The 17,937-nt window shown below is 40.1% G+C and overlaps 6 protein-coding genes and 1 pseudogene across 6 annotated transcripts in view; 2 read left to right on the top strand and 5 right to left on the bottom strand.

Annotated features, from left to right (window-relative positions):
• LOC130421408 (uncharacterized) overlaps positions 1 to 9,862 on the bottom strand; it is a 62,054-nt gene extending 52,192 nt beyond the window's left edge. Inside the window, exon 1 of the mRNA XM_056749254.1 lies at positions 9,570 to 9,862. Within this exon, the coding sequence (XP_056605232.1) occupies positions 9,570 to 9,862 (293 nt within the window). The remainder of the gene's footprint in view (positions 1 to 9,569) is intronic.
• Positions 7,859 to 8,257, bottom strand: LOC130421419 (histone H2B-like). Its single transcript, XM_056749265.1, has one exon. The coding sequence runs from the start codon at positions 8,243 to 8,245 to the stop codon at positions 7,871 to 7,873; it is 375 nt and encodes a 124-aa protein (XP_056605243.1). The 5' UTR covers positions 8,246 to 8,257; the 3' UTR covers positions 7,859 to 7,870.
• Positions 9,863 to 10,581: 719 nt separating the features above from the next.
• Positions 10,582 to 11,042, bottom strand: LOC130421411 (histone H3-like). Its single transcript, XM_056749258.1, has one exon. The coding sequence runs from the start codon at positions 11,040 to 11,042 to the stop codon at positions 10,632 to 10,634; it is 411 nt and encodes a 136-aa protein (XP_056605236.1). The 3' UTR covers positions 10,582 to 10,631.
• Positions 11,043 to 11,709: 667 nt separating this feature from the next.
• LOC130421412 (histone H2A-like) lies at positions 11,710 to 12,130 on the bottom strand. Its single transcript, XM_056749259.1, has one exon. It carries the CDS (start codon positions 12,128 to 12,130, stop codon positions 11,744 to 11,746), a length of 387 nt encoding a protein of 128 aa, XP_056605237.1. The 3' UTR covers positions 11,710 to 11,743.
• A 578-nt stretch (positions 12,131 to 12,708) lies between these two features.
• LOC130421409 (histone H1-like) lies at positions 12,709 to 13,413 on the bottom strand. The gene has a single exon (XM_056749255.1). The coding sequence runs from the start codon at positions 13,404 to 13,406 to the stop codon at positions 12,762 to 12,764; it is 645 nt and encodes a 214-aa protein (XP_056605233.1). The 5' UTR covers positions 13,407 to 13,413; the 3' UTR covers positions 12,709 to 12,761.
• Positions 13,414 to 16,230: 2,817 nt separating this feature from the next.
• LOC130421417 (histone H2A-like) lies at positions 16,231 to 16,589 on the top strand (annotated as a pseudogene).
• An 822-nt stretch (positions 16,590 to 17,411) lies between these two features.
• LOC130421420 (histone H4) lies at positions 17,412 to 17,729 on the top strand. Its single transcript, XM_056749266.1, has one exon. It carries the CDS (start codon positions 17,418 to 17,420, stop codon positions 17,727 to 17,729), a length of 312 nt encoding a protein of 103 aa, XP_056605244.1. The 5' UTR covers positions 17,412 to 17,417.
• The last annotated feature ends 208 nt before the right edge of the window (positions 17,730 to 17,937 follow it).

The following is a 17,937-nucleotide window of genomic DNA, read 5'->3' as shown; positions in this document are numbered from 1 at the left end:
TTCACGAGTGAGGGAAGGATGGAACGGGAGATTGACAGACGGATCGGGGCAGCTTCTGCAGTAATGCAGTCGCTGTACCGATCTGTCGTGGTGAAGAAGGAGCTGAGCCACAAGGCGAAGCTCTCGATTTACCGGTCAATCTACGTTCCTACTCTCACCTACTGTCATGAGCTGTGGGTCATGACCGAAAGGACAAGATCCCCGATACAGGCGGCCGAAATGAGCTTTCTCCGCAGGGTGGCCGGGCAATCCCTTAGAGATATGGTGAGAAGCTCGGTCACTCGGGAGGAGCTCAGAGTAGATCCACTGCTCCTCCACATCGAGAGGGGCCAGCTGAGGTGGCTCGGGCATCTTTTCCGGATGCCCCCTGCATGCCTTCCCAGAAAGCTGTTCCAGGCATGTCCTACCGGGAGAAGACCCTGGGGAAGACCTAGGACACGCTGGAGGGACTATGTCTCCCGGCTGGCCTGGGAACGCCTAGGTGTCCCCCTGGAAGAGCTGGAGGAAGTGTCTAGGGAGAGGGAAGTCTGGGCATCCCTGCTCAGACTGCTGCCCGCGACCCGACCCCGGATAAGCGGAAGAAGATGGATGGATGGATGGATGGATATATACATGAAACACTTTGTGTCTTTCTTCAGATGCTGCTGACAGCGTCTGTTTATTAACATATTTAAACAGTTCAGTCATATGATCAGTTCTCTTCAGTTCATCTGTTTCATTCTTAACATTCACATATTCTTAAAATAACAAGAATAGTGATTCTTAGTACATATACACTTAATAATGTGGATACGAGTATGAATCCCACATGTGGTTGCCACTTGTTCAACATTAGATTGTTCTTCACCCACACTGTTAAAGATTTGACTAAATATTGTATTTATTGTTAACATTAACATTACAGTAAATTCCTGTGAGACAGTCATCTTGCTTTTGAGTTACGTTACACAGTAAAGATTAATGAGAGTGAATAATGAAGTGAAGATCCTTGATGACATTTACTGATAACAAGCAGAATCACTGAAGAAAAGATAAACAAAACACAACAACTACAACTGACTCACAGTCACACAACTTTAGATGAACATCAAGTGTTAATAACAGATGAACACATGAAATCTGTCAAGATCTCACCAGAGAATGAAATAAAACACCATTAACATCTTCACTTATCACAGACACCACTTTCACTTTATCTGTCATATATGTATACAAAAACTTTTTTTAAATGAACAGATCTTTGCTTTTCAGAAAATGTTGATCAGTGTTTTCTTAAGTTAGGCACTTGATTCTTAAAACTTGTTTATTTGTACATTACGGTTCTCAGTAACATCGGTGCTATGACGCTTTTGACACAGTGCTCTACTTCGCCATCTGGTGGACAATAAAAATCCCTACACCGACTGTGTCAGTCAGATGTTGTATTCATTGAATGTTATTATAATCTTTATTAGTATATTTAATTTATAATTTAACAATATATAGCTTTAGAACTCAGAGTAACAAAGTAAAATAAGCACATACAGTTCTTAACATGAGTAACATGAATAATAATTTAATATATATGAATACTTCAAAACAAATTAAATGGTGCATTCCAAAAATTTAAAAAAATACATCAATCTAACAGAAAACAATATGATTAAAAAAGTTTGAACCAATCTCTTCATATATATATAAATAAACAGTGTATATATATATATATATATATGATAAGTAATAAATTATTATATAGTGTGGATGTGGATACAATTTTAAAGTGTTTGGTTGGCGTTGCCCTGAAATCCAATTTTGCCTGTAAACGTTAAATACAACATATTAACCCACAAAACTAATGGATACTAAAATACTCAGCGTTCTTAAATAGTGTAAACTATAACAACACATACAAATGTAATAGAATATGAAAATCTAAACTTAAAACAGGTGACTTTTATTAGCATTTTATATACTTTAATTATCAATACAGTACGTAAATAATATAAATTAAACTAGATTGTAAAGTTCGAGTACAAACCTTATGTTGGCTTGACAAAGCCTGTCCTGAAGAGTTTGAAATAGTTTGAGAGGTTTTATTGATCAACTTTTTCTAACATAATTTAAAAAAAAAAAGACCCCAGTGAGTAAAAACCGGGCTTAGTATGTTGTAAGCATGATTAACATGTTTGCTAGGATAATTAGCATGCTGCTAGTCTGATACTCCAAGCCATGAGTGAAACGAACTAACCCCCGTGTCTCTATGATGTTCTGAGATATAGGTATTGCTAAACGGTAACTAGGCTAACCTGTTTGGTTCCTGTGGGCTAGCTTAGCATCTGCCAATTGATGATGCGTCAAGCCCTAAGTGAAATGAACCAATTCCCATGTCTCTACGATGTTCTGATGTAGAGTTATAGGTCTTGTTAAATGGTTGCTAATTTAAAATGTTTTGTAGCGATGGGCGTGGCTTCGTAGCTTAATGAAAAATTAGGGTTACTGATTGGTTGCCTTAGTCAAATGAGCCCACCCCCTTGTCTCTAAGTGGTTGTACTGCAAAGATATTCAACACGGGACAGTTATAGCGCCTTGGGTATATTTCCTCTTCCATTATAAGTATAGGGGGGGATTTGGGGGGGTTCTTATACCCCAGGGGTGCAACTGACACCCCATAGTGATATATGTTCTCATAGAACCTGCCAGACTCTTCAAATGTGGTAACTCGCAAGTTTCTACAACATCCTTACTTTGAGTTATTAGCCGTCAAATTTCTTCCCAATGTTAAGTCTATGGGAAATTTGGTGGTTTTGAAAGTCCGGTTTTCAAAACCAGAACCTGGATCAGTTTAAAAAGATATAGCAACTCAACTCAGACCAGTTTGAAGGTTTGTGGAAAGTTTGGTGGATGTTGCTTGAAAGCTTAATAATAATAATAATAATAATAATAATAATAATAAGCTTAGATCAAAGATCTCTGTCAAGTCAACGCAATAATGCACTATATGAATACCTCATTCATTCATTCAACATGAATAGATCAGTAAAGTGTTATGGTGGGTAGGGAGGGATGAACACACCATGGATAAAAGCAGGTGGGGAGAGTGAATGAAGGATGTTGAGATTACAGGGGGAGTTACAGTGAAGTGGATAAAGAAATGATCAGAGACATGAATGTTAGTAACTAGAACATGTAGGGGGAGAGGCTGTTCTGAAAGTGACACTGACGTCTATGTGCGCTCACAAGTGCACTTCCCAGCAACTTGCCACAAAACAAAACGGTTGTCGTTTTAGGTTTCAAATTTGGTGTTATAAGTTAATATTTACTAATTTAAAAAGAAAAAGAAGAATAAATACATTACCATGGTATTTTAAGTGTACGTTAAAACAATATCAAAATAGTATTATCCCACTTTATTATTTTGTTTATTGTTCATTAAAAGCAACTACTTTTTTACTTTAATGTTTAGTGGGTAAATATAATTTGTCACAATGTGAGCACCAAACCGTATCTTCATGTGCTCTCTTGAGAACCAGATAGAAAAACGTATTTGCACCCCTGACTATATTGCAAGCATATACTTAAATGTGGATTCCATGACTGCAAAAGTAGCATTTTAATCAAAGTTCTACTGTAGTGGGATTGCCCCTTTAAGAGTAGTCTGCTTGGCCCCTTTAAAAATAGCGGGGCATTGAGTGGGTGGGTACGTCAGGTAATCACGTACCTATATAGACTCAGGTAAGGTAGGTGCTTCATGACATTGTATCGATGTGATCTGTTGGTGTAGGTCTTGTATCTCCTTCACTCCTCGAGAAAGTTAGGCTCTTTTAAACTGGTGGCTTATAGACGGGAGGGAAATATAAATCTAGAATATGGATGTTCGTGGGAATTTAACTTAATTCAAATGTTTGCTTAATGTGCTTGCTTGATGTAATTTTAGATTAGTCGGGTGCGTCCAGACATTGTTAGTGAGCATGTGTGAGTGAGTGTCTTGCACGTGAAAGGTAATATTGTGTTTCCTTTACCCGGTTTGTGTGACTATAAATCCGAGAGGAGTGGGGAGGGAGCAAACGAAAATGTCTATTTGTTTTTCAGAAGTGCCAACTGCTGTTTTGCTGTGGTTAAAATATCGTTTCCAGTTTTGGACGCGGGATTCTCTTGTTGAATGGAATGCTCGTGATTGCCTTGAACGTCTGTACAATGCTCACGTTGGTTACGACGTCTGTACAACGCTCACGTTGGTTACGCTCTAAACCCGTGGCCGTTGACTCGTGCGCCACTGTGTTCACTCATGTCGCTGGCGTAATTTCATTTTTTTTAGTTTATTCGTTGTTTGTGTATTATTTAGAAGGATATGTAACCGAGTGGAATTGAACTTATGTTTAGTTACATTGCTTTAGTGTATTATTATTACTTTAGGTATTTATTTTTATTAACCAATTTATTTAGTTTGTTCATTTCGTTATTTGGGTTGGTTGTATCCTTTCGTTGTCTTGCTTTACATTTATGCTGCTCTATTACAGAGTTGAGTAATTATGGTTTATCTGTTCTGTTGCTCTTTTGACCTTAGTTTAAACCCACTCAACACCCATCAGATAAACCAAGTATATCTTTTGGGTTTGGTTGGTTTGAAGTGTTTTTGATTTAGATTTATTTTGTTTTCCGAATGGAGTGGTGAAATGTTGAACCAAAGACATCATAACAAAGGAAACCAACTTTTATTTTGTTGTGAATTATTCCTTTGTTAGTACATTTTGTTCTTTTTGGGTGCGTTTGGCCCGTGTATGGGTGGCCGGCCCAGGGGAACTGTCTAAACGCAACCCATTGGGATGATTCCTTCACATTGATTAAATTGTATCATTTATGTTGAGCTCCAGGTGTTTTTTTATAACTTGAATAAATGCATTTTTAGTCTGTGGTTTTGTCTCTGCTCGTCCTTTTCATTTGGTTGAAAGCCTGTAATTGGGGAGGCTCGGAAATTGGGCTTTACCATTGTAAGTTAATGATCGTCATTAGTTCACACTAATAACTATTCGATAATGAATCGAATAGAAATTGAATCCAATCGAAACCATAAAAACAAGAATCGAATCGCCAATTTGGTCGTAAAACCCAGCCGTACTAACCCATACCTTTCCGTCAAAGTCACCTGACATTATCAAGATGGTTTAGTTCTGACACAGTTTAACTCTGAGTTCTTGTCATATTTCATTACTGTTTTTTAAACTATAGTGGCTAAACTGTGATCATGTGAAACATGAAGACATTTCTTCTTACAGTAGCCTACATTCCTACTAAATGAGCACAAAAAATGTAACAATTAAAATGAACTATGTTTTGGTCTAAGAGACATCACTTCTCAATTTGTTGAATATTATTGCTTCTGGTTTCACAAAAGTACAACAATGTTGTCTTTCGAAAACGTGCATCCTCTTTTTCACCAATTCGTTAATTTGTTGTTTTGCTGTTATACCTCAGAAGACCAGTATAGCTCAGTGGTGGTGTGTTGTCGTGCAATGCATTGTTAAGAGAGAGTGATATACATGCACAGTGTCAGCTGAAGATCTTGAACACATCTTTATTATTTTGCCATATTTTCAGTATTTTCAATAAAGTTATAAACCTAAACGCTTTCGAGGAAACGATATAACATCTTTCCTCTATTGAAAACTCATATAAAGACTGAAGTTTCCTGGTGTCTGAAGTCTATCATCAGGGGTTTAGTGAATCACCTTGGTAATAGTGGAGTGTATAACCTTGTTTTGCAGGGAAATGTGAAAATTGTGTTTGATAAACTGTGTGATTGTATCAGGATTACCAACTCAAACATATTTGCAGTGAGAGACACGTTATAAAAAGTGTTCTGGGAAAGTTGTATTAGTTACTATACTAATGTTACAGGAACACTTTGTGTTTGCCGGAATCTCACGTTTTCAGCAACTTAAATACAACATAACTAAACTGAATATACAGTGAGGAAAATACGTTTTTGAACACCCTGCTATTTTGCATGTTCTCCCACTTAGAAATCATGGAGGGGTCTGAAATTGTCATCGTAGGTGCATGTCCACTGTGAGAGACATAATCTAAAAAAAACATCCAGAAATCACAATGTATGATTTTTTAACTATTTATTTGTATGATACAGCTGCAAATGAATATTTGAACACCTGAGAAAATCAATGTTAATATTTGGTACAGTAGCCTTTGTTTACAATTACAGAGGTCAAACGTTTCCTGTAGTTTTTCACCAGGTTTGCACACACTGCAGGAGGGATTTCGGCACACTCCTCCACACAGATCTTCTCTAGATCAGTCAGGTTTCTAGCCTGTCGCTGAGAAACACGAAGTTTGAGCTCCCTCCAAAGATTCTCTATTGGGTTTAGGTCTGGAGACTGGCTAGGCCACGCCAGAACCTTGATATGCTTCTTACAGAGCCACTCCTTGGTTATCCTGGCTGTGTACTTCGGGTCATTGTCATGTTGGAAGACCCAGCCTCGACCCATCTTCAATGCTCTAACTGAGGAGATTGTTCCCCAAAATCTCGCAATACATGGCCCCGGTCATCCTCTCCTTAATACAGTGCAGTCACCCTGTCCCATGTGCAGAAAAACACCCCCAAAGCATGATGCCACCCCCCCATGCTTCACAGTAGGGATGGTGTTCTTGGGATGGTTCTCATAATTCTTCTTCCTCCAAAAATGTTTACATTTACATTTACCTTTACATTTAGGCATTTGGCAGACGCATTTATCCTAAACATTTTACACAGGCATTTGCAATCCCCTGGGATCGATAGTTATAAAAATAGTTAAAAAATCATACATTGTGATTTCTGGATTTTTTTTGATTGTGTCTGTGGGAGAGTGGGAGAACATGCAAAATAGCAGGGTGTTCAAATACTTATTCTCCTCACTGTATAATTGTCTTTCTGTCAGGATTGTTATCTCTCATATTTTCAGTGAAAGAGTAGCTGGACTTATCAATGTATTTAATACCTGCAAAACCAGTGAAGTTGGTCATCAAGTTTTGAGATAAAATCTCATCAAAATATTGCATGTTTAGGTTATTTGAAGTTGAGCAATTGTTTGTCTATCATCAGTGGTATCTATATTTAAAGACATCTTCAAACCATCTTTAAATTAAATACATATTATCAAGATTATTTGCAAGTCAGATAAATGTATACATTTGACTTTTAAAGACTTCTAATTGTGTTTTACTGCAGTAAGTTTTACATTAGTGCCTGTAATGCACCAAAATAAATTATAACATTTTTTTTAACTTTGTCACACAAATTAAATCCTCATGAAAATCAACAATTGCTATTTTATCTAAGGGAAACCAACAAATGTAAACATATTTGACATTAAATGTTTCATATGAAATCATCTCACTATGTCACATTTACACTTCATATATCTATAGAATAAGATTCAGTTCTGCACACGACTGTTTAGTTTTGTATGAAGATCAAACACAAGAGCAGTGAAGAGAGATCTTGATCATAAATACTATAGATGACATGAATGTGTGTGATGATAAACACCTCTATGACTGTAAAACACTACAAGAATCTCAACTAGACATCAAACACTTTCAGACTTTATAAAAGTTTCAGATAAAAACACACAAACTGATCAAATCTGCAGACTGACACAGACTTTCTGTAACAAGTCCAGACTGAAAACTGAGCAAAAGTCTTGTAGTGTATTTCAGCCTTAAAACAGGTGAAGACCGAACTCTGATAGTTTATATCCAAACGCTGTATGTCGCGTCATAATTTAAATGATAATAAACAAACACAGTAAATGCTTACAAACATGAGAATCTCTTTAAAGGAATAAGTGTGTGGCTCTTAAAAGAGCCTTTGAGTGCGGCGGATGAAAGCGGCGCTTTACTTGGAGCTGGTGTACTTGGTGACGGCTTTGGTGCCCTCGGACACGGCGTGTTTGGCGAGTTCACCGGGCAGCAGCAGACGCACGGCGGTCTGGATCTCTCTCGACGTGATGGTGGAGCGCTTGTTGTAGTGCGCGAGACGAGACGACTCACCGGCGATGCGCTCGAAGATGTCGTTGACGAAAGAGTTCATGATGCCCATCGCCTTGGAAGAGATGCCGGTGTCGGGGTGGACCTGCTTGAGCACTTTGTACACGTAGATGGCGTAACTCTCCTTCCTGGACTTTCTGCGCTTCTTTCCTCCCTTAACGGCGGTCTTGGTGACGGCCTTCTTAGAGCCCTTCTTGGGCGCGGGTTTGGCTGGTTCAGGCATGATAGTGCTCGTATGAAGTCAAGACTAATAATAAATGACACTAACTGCACAGGGGTATTTATTCACTCCCGCATGTAGATATTTGCGATACATACGCGTGCTCTGATTGGGTGTCGTCGTCGACCAAAAACCCTCTATTAGTCAGCTCATAGTTTGACGAGTCGGAAGGAGAGCCAATGATATCATTTCCCGCCCAGTGTGTGAAATTTGAAGTGACCCCCCCCCCCCGCGATTCTGTATATACTTCTCGCTCTTTTTCTTATTTCTTGATTTTTGGTCATATTCTACACCATGAAATAATCGGCATGCATTGGTCGTAAATGTGTTTGAGGTGTTTTTGGTAATAATATGAGAACGTCACTTTTTTTTTATATTTCTAAAACACGTACTTAAATTCTGAAGACAAATTACAAAAAAATATAATTTTCCCGCAATTGTTTGTCTCCTCGCTTTCATATACATTCTGTTTCAGTCAATTTGTTTAATTACATATACTTTACGTTCCATTATTGTATATTGAAACCTATTTTTTATCACTTTAAGGTTTGTACTTATTGTGTCTTCTGTTGCGGTGTGCATTGCGGCTGTGCGGTGCACAACATGAACACGCAATGATGCCGGTAGAAGTATTAGTTCGTTGTACGTCATACACAGCAACACACGTGATAATGTGCAGCTGGATAAAACATTTCTAAATGTATTGTATTCTATTTTATTTTGTGAACTTTCTTCAACTTGTTCCCAATTGTAATGTTCTATGTTCAATTGTGATTATATTTGATGTTTTATGTAAGAATCATTCATTTGTATGTTGTTTCCGTCAGGGCACAAAATAGCGGAACACTAGCGGCTTTTTGCTGTGGTTCTATAGGCTCTCCTCAGAAGCACATTGTGTGCCGACGGGGTTAAGTGTTCTCTCACATCTCTGGCGAGAGTTTTGGTAATCATCATCTCTGAAATGAAATGTTTGAATCGTAAAGTTCACACCGATTGTTTAAATATGTCCCCGTGTGAGTTTCATTGTGTATGCTCACTGTGATCGGTCAACTCATTAGCTTTCTTTGTTTAGCATGTGAGTGGAGATAATTGCCTAGAAATAGTATCGTGTCCTGTGCGTTTCCTACAGGTCCAATAAAAAACTCCGAGCCCATCAGATTGTCTTGGCTTCTATTCTGACCATTACAATACACAACCAGACTAAATCGGTTAAATTTGCAATAAATTAAGTTACAACTCTTTGGGTGAAAACGTGGGTGGCTCTTAAAAGAGCCGTTGGGTTTCAGAAATCTTTAAAAATGAAAGAGTTTAACCACCGAAGCCGTACAGAGTGCGTCCCTGTCGTTTCAGCGCGTACACGACGTCCATGGCGGTGACGGTCTTTCTCTTGGCGTGCTCGGTGTAGGTGACGGCGTCACGGATAACATTCTCCAGAAACACCTTCAGGACACCACGGGTCTCCTCGTAAATGAGACCGGAAATACGCTTAACACCACCGCGGCGAGCAAGGCGACGGATGGCAGGCTTGGTGATACCCTGGATGTTATCGCGCAACACTTTGCGATGACGCTTCGCACCTCCTTTCCCGAGTCCCTTTCCGCCTTTGCCTCTTCCAGACATGATGCTAACTTCGATCAGCAGAGAGTAACAATGAGTTGAAACAGTGAGTGGAGGTTTTAAAAATGTGCTTATAGGACCTAGTAGAAACACGCAATCGAGGGCGTAACCAGTGCACTTTTTGTACATGCTTTTTCTTCGCGCTTCTGCCCTCCCAAAGCTTTCAGTAAATCGCTTTATAGTGTAACTTAAAAAAATCACGATGTTTAAGATTTTTTAAGAAACTAAACAATTCTGTCATCATACTTCAAAATATCTCACTCTGTGTTCAACAGAAATATCTTTAATTCTATGGTAGTGGATGATGTCACAGAAGTGAAAATTGCCAATATTAATAGAACAATGAAAATTAAAGTAAATGATAGAATTTTCATTTTTGGGTGAACTAGCGCTTTAAGCTGATTGTAAGAAAATAATAGATAAGTAAGAAATGATCGACGACGACTATCCATAAAATGCTTCGTTTTTATCTACAAACAAAATGAGTAAAAGTGTGTTTGAGGAAGGGAAGTGTTATTGACATGTGATCAGACGCCCTTAAGAGGAATGATTAGATCAGACTAAAGTAAAACACGAGATATCTCCGTTAATTAAGAGACACTGAGAAGATAAAGATCATTCTAAATATTGAGCAATAACGTTTACAGCAATAATGTTCATCATTGGCACAACTTGCGTTACTATTTATGTTTGGAAAAAACGTTGGAAATCGTGTCGTTCAGTTGATGTGGTGGCTCTTAAAAGAGCCGTTGAGTTGTTATTAAAGCGGGACTTAAGCGCGCTCTCCGCGGATGCGGCGGGCCAGCTGAATGTCTTTGGGCATGATGGTGACCCTCTTAGCGTGGATGGCGCACAGGTTTGTGTCCTCGAACAGACCGACCAGATAAGCCTCGCTGGACTCCTGCAGAGCCATGACGGCGGAGCTCTGGAAGCGCAGATCCGTCTTGAAGTCCTGAGCGATCTCTCTCACCAGGCGCTGGAAAGGCAGTTTGCGGATGAGCAGCTCGGTGGACTTTTGGTAGCGGCGGATCTCTCTCAGAGCCACGGTGCCGGGCCTGTAACGATGAGGCTTCTTCACGCCGCCGGTGGCGGGAGCGCTCTTACGAGCGGCTTTGGTGGCGAGCTGCTTCCTCGGGGCTTTGCCACCGGTGGACTTACGAGCGGTCTGCTTGGTTCTTGCCATCGCTGCTAAATCTTCTGCGTTGCGTACAGAATATGTCTGCGCTGTCGGTGTGCCTGTTTATAAAGGCTAGAACACGCAGCACGTCAAGGGCACGAAGACACTCGATTGGCTGATGTGTGACGTCATCTAGAGATAGTGAGCCAATGGCCGCGCGATGTGCGTTCAAATGAAACTGGCGGGACATTGTGTTTCATTTGTTCAGATCACGCGTTACGTACACAAGACAAAATCATCATATAATTTCTCTTCATCTCTTTATTTAAGGGTCGTGTATTATTCCTCTGATCAGACATTTGCACGTTGCAATTTTACAAAGTTCACATAGAAAGGTCTTCACATATAAATCAAATTAAAATAATCCTTCACGTTAAATCACAAGCGCAGCAACAAAGTTTATAAGGACAGAAACGTTCAGCTTTCCCGCGTAATTTATTTACTTAAAAATTTATATTTTGCTCTGATAAAACGTCAAATGCATCTTGTTAGCTATTGTACGAGTAAAAATAAGCATATCTTATATAACATTTGGGGCAGAGGTCTCACATATTGATCTGTAAAGTGAGAGTTCATTTATAGCAGGTGTATGATAATGCATTATTTTACAAAACTCGTTGGATTAAATCAGAAACCTCGTCGCTCTCTCAGTGATAATGTGAGTGGCTCTTAAAAGAGCCTTTGGTTTGAAACGAATTTTCCCCCCTTTACTTTGCTTTAGCGGGTTTGTCGGTCTTCTTGGGCAGTAAGACCGCCTGGATGTTGGGCAACACACCGCCCTGCGCGATCGTCACGCCGCCCAGAAGTCTGTTCAACTCCTCGTCGTTACGCACGGCCAGCTGTAGATGGCGGGGAATGATCCGACTCTTCTTGTTGTCCCGAGCGGCGTTTCCGGCCAACTCCAAGATCTCAGCGGTGAGATACTCGAGGACAGCGGCGAGATAAACTGGAGCTCCGGCACCGACGCGTTGTGCGTAGTTACCTTTGCGAAGTAGCCTGTGAACACGGCCTACGGGAAACTGAAGACCCGCTCTGGATGACCGAGTCTTGGCTTTCGCTCTTAATTTACCGCCGGTTTTACCTCTTCCGCTCATTATTGATTAAGATATAAAATCCTCACGATTATAGAAACACGAAAGAAATATGAGATGGAGTATGTCGTTTTCAGCACTTATACTTGCCTATCGTTCGCTTATTGGTTGGAATCTGTGAAAAGTTCAAACCAATCACTGAACTTCCCTCCAAACATTTCTTCCCATCTGTCTGGTTTTGTTTCAGTTTTTGATCACGTGATCTTTCACTACTTTAAATCTTATATCTGCGGTCTTTTCAGACACGTCTATTGGAAACAACAGTATGAACAAAAGAAAACATTTATACTGACAACATAACTTCAGATGTTGCGCCGATTATGAATTAAATGCTCTGACGATCATATCTTGTGTTCTTAATTTGAACCAGATTTATCAGCGTATTCATTTATTAAGAGTTTTCCTGTAGCTCATTGGTAAGAGTAAGGTTGTGGGTTCGAGCCCAGATATCTATGTATAAATGTAAAGGATAATGCACTGTAAGTAGCTTTGGATAAAAGCGTCTGCCAAATGAACAGATTTAAATATAAGAACACAACCATAATATCAACAGATCACTGAAACACAACTCTTTAGTGGGCTGGTGGGTGGCTCTTAAAAGAGCCTTTTGTAATAGAAAGTCTGGAGAAGTAATTCACTTCTTTTTCGGGGCGGCCCTTTTAGGCTTAACTGCTTTGGGCTTTGTCGTCTTGGGTTTTGCAGCCTTGACCTTCTTGGGGCTTTTAGCTGCTTTCTTCGGACTCTTTGCTGCTTTCCTGGGGGCCGCTGGCTTCTTCGCCTTCTTGGGGCTCTTCGTTGGCTTTTTAGCGGCGGTGACGGCAGGTTTCTTGGCCTTCTTGGGAGATTTCTTTGCGGCGGTCTTCTTTGCCGCTGCGGTCTTCGGCTTCTTGGCAGCAGCAGCGGCAGCGGGCTTCTTCACTGCGGGCTTCTTTGCTTTAGGAGCGGCTTTCTTCGCTGGCTTCTTAGTCTCGACTTGTTTTTTGTTGAGTTTGAAAGATCCTGAAGCACCGGTTCCTTTAGTCTGGACCAGTGTGCCTTTAGTCACGAGGCTCTTGATGGCGAGCTTGACGCGGGAGTTGTTCTTCTCCACATCGTATCCGCCGGCGGCGAGAGCTTTCTTCAGGGCGGCCAGAGACACACCGTTTCTCTCCTTGGAGGCCGTCACGGCTTTAACGATGAGATCACTCGCGCCTGGACCCGCTGTCTTGGGTTTGGCTGCAGATTTCTTCTTGGGCGCTTTCGCCGGCGGGGCTGCTGGAGCTGGAGCGGTTTCTGCCATTTCTCTGTTCAGATCTGTACTGTCACACTACAGTTGATCAGTAATGCGGCGCTGCGCTCTTAAACACTACATGAGAACCATATAGACTCAGCTCGACCTGTCAGTGCCTCTGTGAGCCTCAAACTCTTGTGTTTTCTCCTGAGACATTTCGAGTAAATATCAGAGTTTCAAATCATTTGACGGAGTGAAAACAGCGTGAACACAGAGCAGAGATCCAGAGCTTTATTCAGACACTAAACTACACGACAGTAAAGGGTTTATTATTTCACTGTTACATTAAAAACACGACCAGCATCGATCTCTGGAGAAAAGCTGCGCATTAATTTCATGTGATTTGTTTGTGTAAACATTGATGAAACATTAAACATGTTTTCTGTTTATTTAACATACATGTAATAAATGACTTGAGTTAAGTTAATGTCATTCAGGGACTTGTAAAGTGTTTCATACAGAAGTTGTTTTGATCAGATTGAAACACACGAACACTTTCGAGGTATTTGTGTGAATGACACAACGCTGTTTGTGTTACTGATGTGTAAATGTTTTATATTCAGACTGACGAAACGTAAAAACGGACAATAAATATGGATTAAATATAATAAAAACTTAATATTTTTGTCCAGTATTGACATGTTGTATTTATCTATTTCTTTTTTCTTACAGACAACCAAGTTTGCTGCAGCCAGTCTTGGGATGATTGAAACGTTAAAGCAGTTATTATTATTACTTTTATTTAGTGTTTATCTTCTGTAAAAAAATTTTTTTGTTTTGCAGACATATTGAACACAAGTACTTTTTTTTTTTTTTTTTTAGTCTGTCTGTAACAAAAAAAAGAAGAAAAATGTGAATCTGTCCTGGATGTCTATGGCATATGTACATAAACTGACTTGATTTAAAGATTAATCTTTTATTAATTAAAGTGCTTTATTCAGTCACTATACACTACCAGTCAAACGTGTTTGAACACTTGAATGAAATGTTTCTCGTGGTCTTAAAAATGATTTAATCTGAAGGTGCTTAAATGTCTGATATTATACATCGACAGGAAATTTGCTAATTTAAATATCTTCATTATCAACTAATATATCTCTGTATATATATATATATAAAAACGTTTTTGAAATGGATGAATTGACTAAATAATGCAAAAGAGCAACCAATAAGAGCTCACATGAGAACTTGTTTAGTGTTGTTTGAAAAGAATCTTCTAGGTGAAACCTCAAGCAGTTGATGATTAAATTCATTTCTGCAAATATCAGGCAAACAATGACTACATTGAAGATGTATATAACAGGTTTATAGCAGATACATAACATTTTTTATTTGATTGTTTAGATTTTTTCAGTCACAACATCTTCAGTCCACAGTTGCCTTTTTCTAAATGTGGAAAAAATACGAATAAATGAGCGATTAAGTGTTTGAAAACTTTTGACCAGTAGTGTAAATTGCTTTTTATAAAAATGTGCTTACATTTAATCATTTAGCAGACACTTTTACAATGAGGTAAACAACAGAAGCAATTGAAACAACATCAGGACAAAGAGCATATGTGCAGTAAAACTGGTCTCAGGGACGGCCCTAGGATTTTGGGGGCCCTAAACTGAATCATATCCCTTTAAAGCTTTCCTGTAGCTCAGTGGTTTGAGCATGGTTCTTGCAACACTGAGATCATGGGTTCGGTCACAGGGATTGCACGCTTACCCTTTTCTTGATCCTTTATTTTCTGCTCTTCTTTCCTCTTCTTCTTCTTCTTTCCTCTTCTTCCTCTTCTCTGCACCAGACAGATATTGCCGCCTTAAATTTTTAATCTTTGCACAATTTAAAGCTAACACACATGATGATTGACAATGACACAACGAGCAAGTAAAGGGGTCCCCTAGTGGCCATGGAGGCCCCATGCAACTGCCTATATCGCTTATTAGGTAGGGCCGGCACTGCTCATAGCCTAACACAAAGATAAGATTGTTTTTTTGATTGAAAGAGTAGAAAAGAGACAGAAGTCAGAACTGATGGTTCAGCTGTTGACAGATGAGATTTGTTTTCAGATGATTTTTAAAGATGGACTCAGAATCTGATGATCTTGTAGCAGCGGTCAGATCATTACACAAATGTGGAACAGATCCAGAGAAAGTACGTGAGAGAGATTTTTGACCTTTTTGTGATCACAGCACAAGACGTGATTCATGTGTAGAGCACAGGGATCTGACGGGTACATAAGTCTGTATGAGCGAGTGAAGATATGGAGCTGCAGAACCAGTGGTGGTCTTGTAGGCCGAGAGCAGAGCTGTGAGTTTGATGAGAGCGACTACAGGAGTCAATGTAACTGAATGAAGAGATGAGTGATGTGTGACATTGATTGAATTTCCTCTTTTATGTGTGTTGATACAAAAAGCATGTGGTGGCATTTCTTTATAGTCCTTACAAATATTGTACATTTAAATTTGTAAAGAACACAATTTATATCACACTATTCAATAAACTTTACTTCCTTCATCTCTTTATCTGCCTTGAGATTGCAGAAGTGTTAACATGTGACAGAGTTGATTAAACTTTAAATGATAATCAGGAAATACTTTACTTAATGAGAAAGAGAGTTTAAGTTTTCTCATTATATCAAAACTGTTGCGCGTCACACAGCATCTGTGAGGAGAGGAGAAAGAGGGGGTTGGGCTTTGAGTTTGGAGGGAAGTTAACTGATTGGTTTAAAGTTTTACCGACTCCAACCAATAGTCGACAAGCCGAGGGTTTCAAATAGTGAGAACTGCAGCGCATAAGCTTCATCTTTCTTTCTTACAGAGTAAGTAAACTTCCACAGCTGAAGGAAATGAGCGGCAGAGGCAAAACCGGCGGCTAAAGCGAGAGCTAAGGCCAAGACTCGCTCCTCTAGAGCCGGACTTCAGTTCCCCGTGGGCCGCGTCCACAGACTCCTCCGTAAAGGCAACTATGCGCATCGTGTGGGTGCTGGCGCCCCAGTGTATCTGGCCGCTGTCCTCGAGTATCTCACGCCTGAGATCCTTGAGTTGGCCGGGAAACGCCGCTCGAGACAACAAGAAGACTCGCATCATCCCCCGTCACCTGCAGCTGGCGGTGCGCAACGACGAGGAACTGAACAAACTTCTGGGCAGAGTGACCATCGCTCAGGGCGGCGTTCTGCCCAACATCCAGGCCGTGCTTCTGCCCTAAGAAACCGAGAAGCCCGCCAAGACCAAGTAAACGGGCGACAGTTCGTTTCAAACCAAAGGCTCTTTTAAGAGCCACCCACTTAGCCTATAAAAGAACAATGCGATTCCTGTGTCTCCCTGCCGGTTAATTACAGATTAAAACTGCACATTCAGCTTTCAATTCATAAACCTGTATTGGATTATTACTGGTCTGAGACGACTAATCGAGTCAGTCAAACAGCTGAATAATAATTGTAGTCTCCCGAGTCATGTATAACCGGCTCTCGTAAATACAAGTTGAGCGCTTGTGTCAGTAAATGTGTTCATGCTGCACTTATGATGAGATGTGAAGAAATGTTATTTTGAATCTTAGGCGATAATCTTTTTATCGTGACGTTACTGCGTTGATCTGCAAAAGTTGCAAATTTCTGTTCAGATAAAATGACACGAGTATAAAATAAGAAGTCAGGAGAAATATTTATAGTTCAATTTCATTCTGTTTCTTATAAAATCTTAAAAGTCACGCTTCTTTGTACATTAGATTATGTTGTACGTTTCGTCTAGAATAGAACAACGCCGAGGTCATGGGTTCGATCTCAGGGGATTAAACACTCAGAAACAAATGTATAAGATAATGTGATGTACGTCACTGTGGATAAAATCATTTGTCAAATTCATAAATGTATATTTAATGATTTACTGAAGGAGCGGTGAGGAAAATAAAAAAGTGACGTGCCACTTGCACCGCCCTCGCACGCGTATGTTTCAAATAGGTCCTGTAGGTACATACAAAGTATATCCGATGTCCTTTTTTTAAGGCATAACGTTTGTATCTGTACTCTCGTGCATCATGTCTGGAAGAGGAAAAGGCGGAAAGGGACTCGGAAAAGGAGGCGCGAAGCGTCATCGAAAAGTGTTGCGTGATAACATCCAGGGCATCACCAAGCCTGCCATCCGTCGGCTTGCTCGTCGCGGCGGAGTGAAACGTATCTCCGGTCTCATCTACGAGGAAACTCGCGGTGTGTTGAAGGTGTTTCTGGAGAACGTTATCCGTGACGCCGTCACCTACACCGAGCACGCCAAGAGAAAGACCGTCACCGCCATGGACGTCGTGTACGCGCTGAAACGACAGGGACGCACTCTTTACGGCTTCGGAGGTTAAACGCGTTTATTCTGAAGTTAAACATTGAAACAACGGCTCTTTTAAGAGCCACCCACTGTCTCACTCGAGGAGATGAATTTCAGAAGTTCTATCCATCAAACGAAATATGAGAAAGTCACGATTTATTATCCGGTTTTGTTTCTGAGATCTCGTTCTTTATTAACTGATGAGATTAATCTGTTGTGTTAAACGCTTCTCCGCTCGAAGA

This window comes from Triplophysa dalaica, chromosome 5, assembly GCF_015846415.1.
Source record: "Triplophysa dalaica isolate WHDGS20190420 chromosome 5, ASM1584641v1, whole genome shotgun sequence".
Taxonomy (NCBI): domain Eukaryota; kingdom Metazoa; phylum Chordata; class Actinopteri; order Cypriniformes; family Nemacheilidae; genus Triplophysa; species Triplophysa dalaica.
Note: the sequence above shows the minus strand (reverse complement) of the source record. Positions and strands in the feature narration are given on the sequence as shown.

What these genes read in the sequence shown, in the direction of transcription:
- LOC130421419 (XM_056749265.1), bottom strand. Translation starts at nt 8,245, where the DNA reads ATGCCTGAACCAGCCAAACCCGCGCCCAAGAAGGGCTCTAAGAAGGCC.
- LOC130421420 (XM_056749266.1), top strand. Translation starts at nt 17,418, where the DNA reads ATGTCTGGAAGAGGAAAAGGCGGAAAGGGACTCGGAAAAGGAGGCGCG.
- LOC130421411 (XM_056749258.1), bottom strand. Translation starts at nt 11,042, where the DNA reads ATGGCAAGAACCAAGCAGACCGCTCGTAAGTCCACCGGTGGCAAAGCC.
- LOC130421409 (XM_056749255.1), bottom strand. Translation starts at nt 13,406, where the DNA reads ATGGCAGAAACCGCTCCAGCTCCAGCAGCCCCGCCGGCGAAAGCGCCC.
- LOC130421412 (XM_056749259.1), bottom strand. Translation starts at nt 12,130, where the DNA reads ATGAGCGGAAGAGGTAAAACCGGCGGTAAATTAAGAGCGAAAGCCAAG.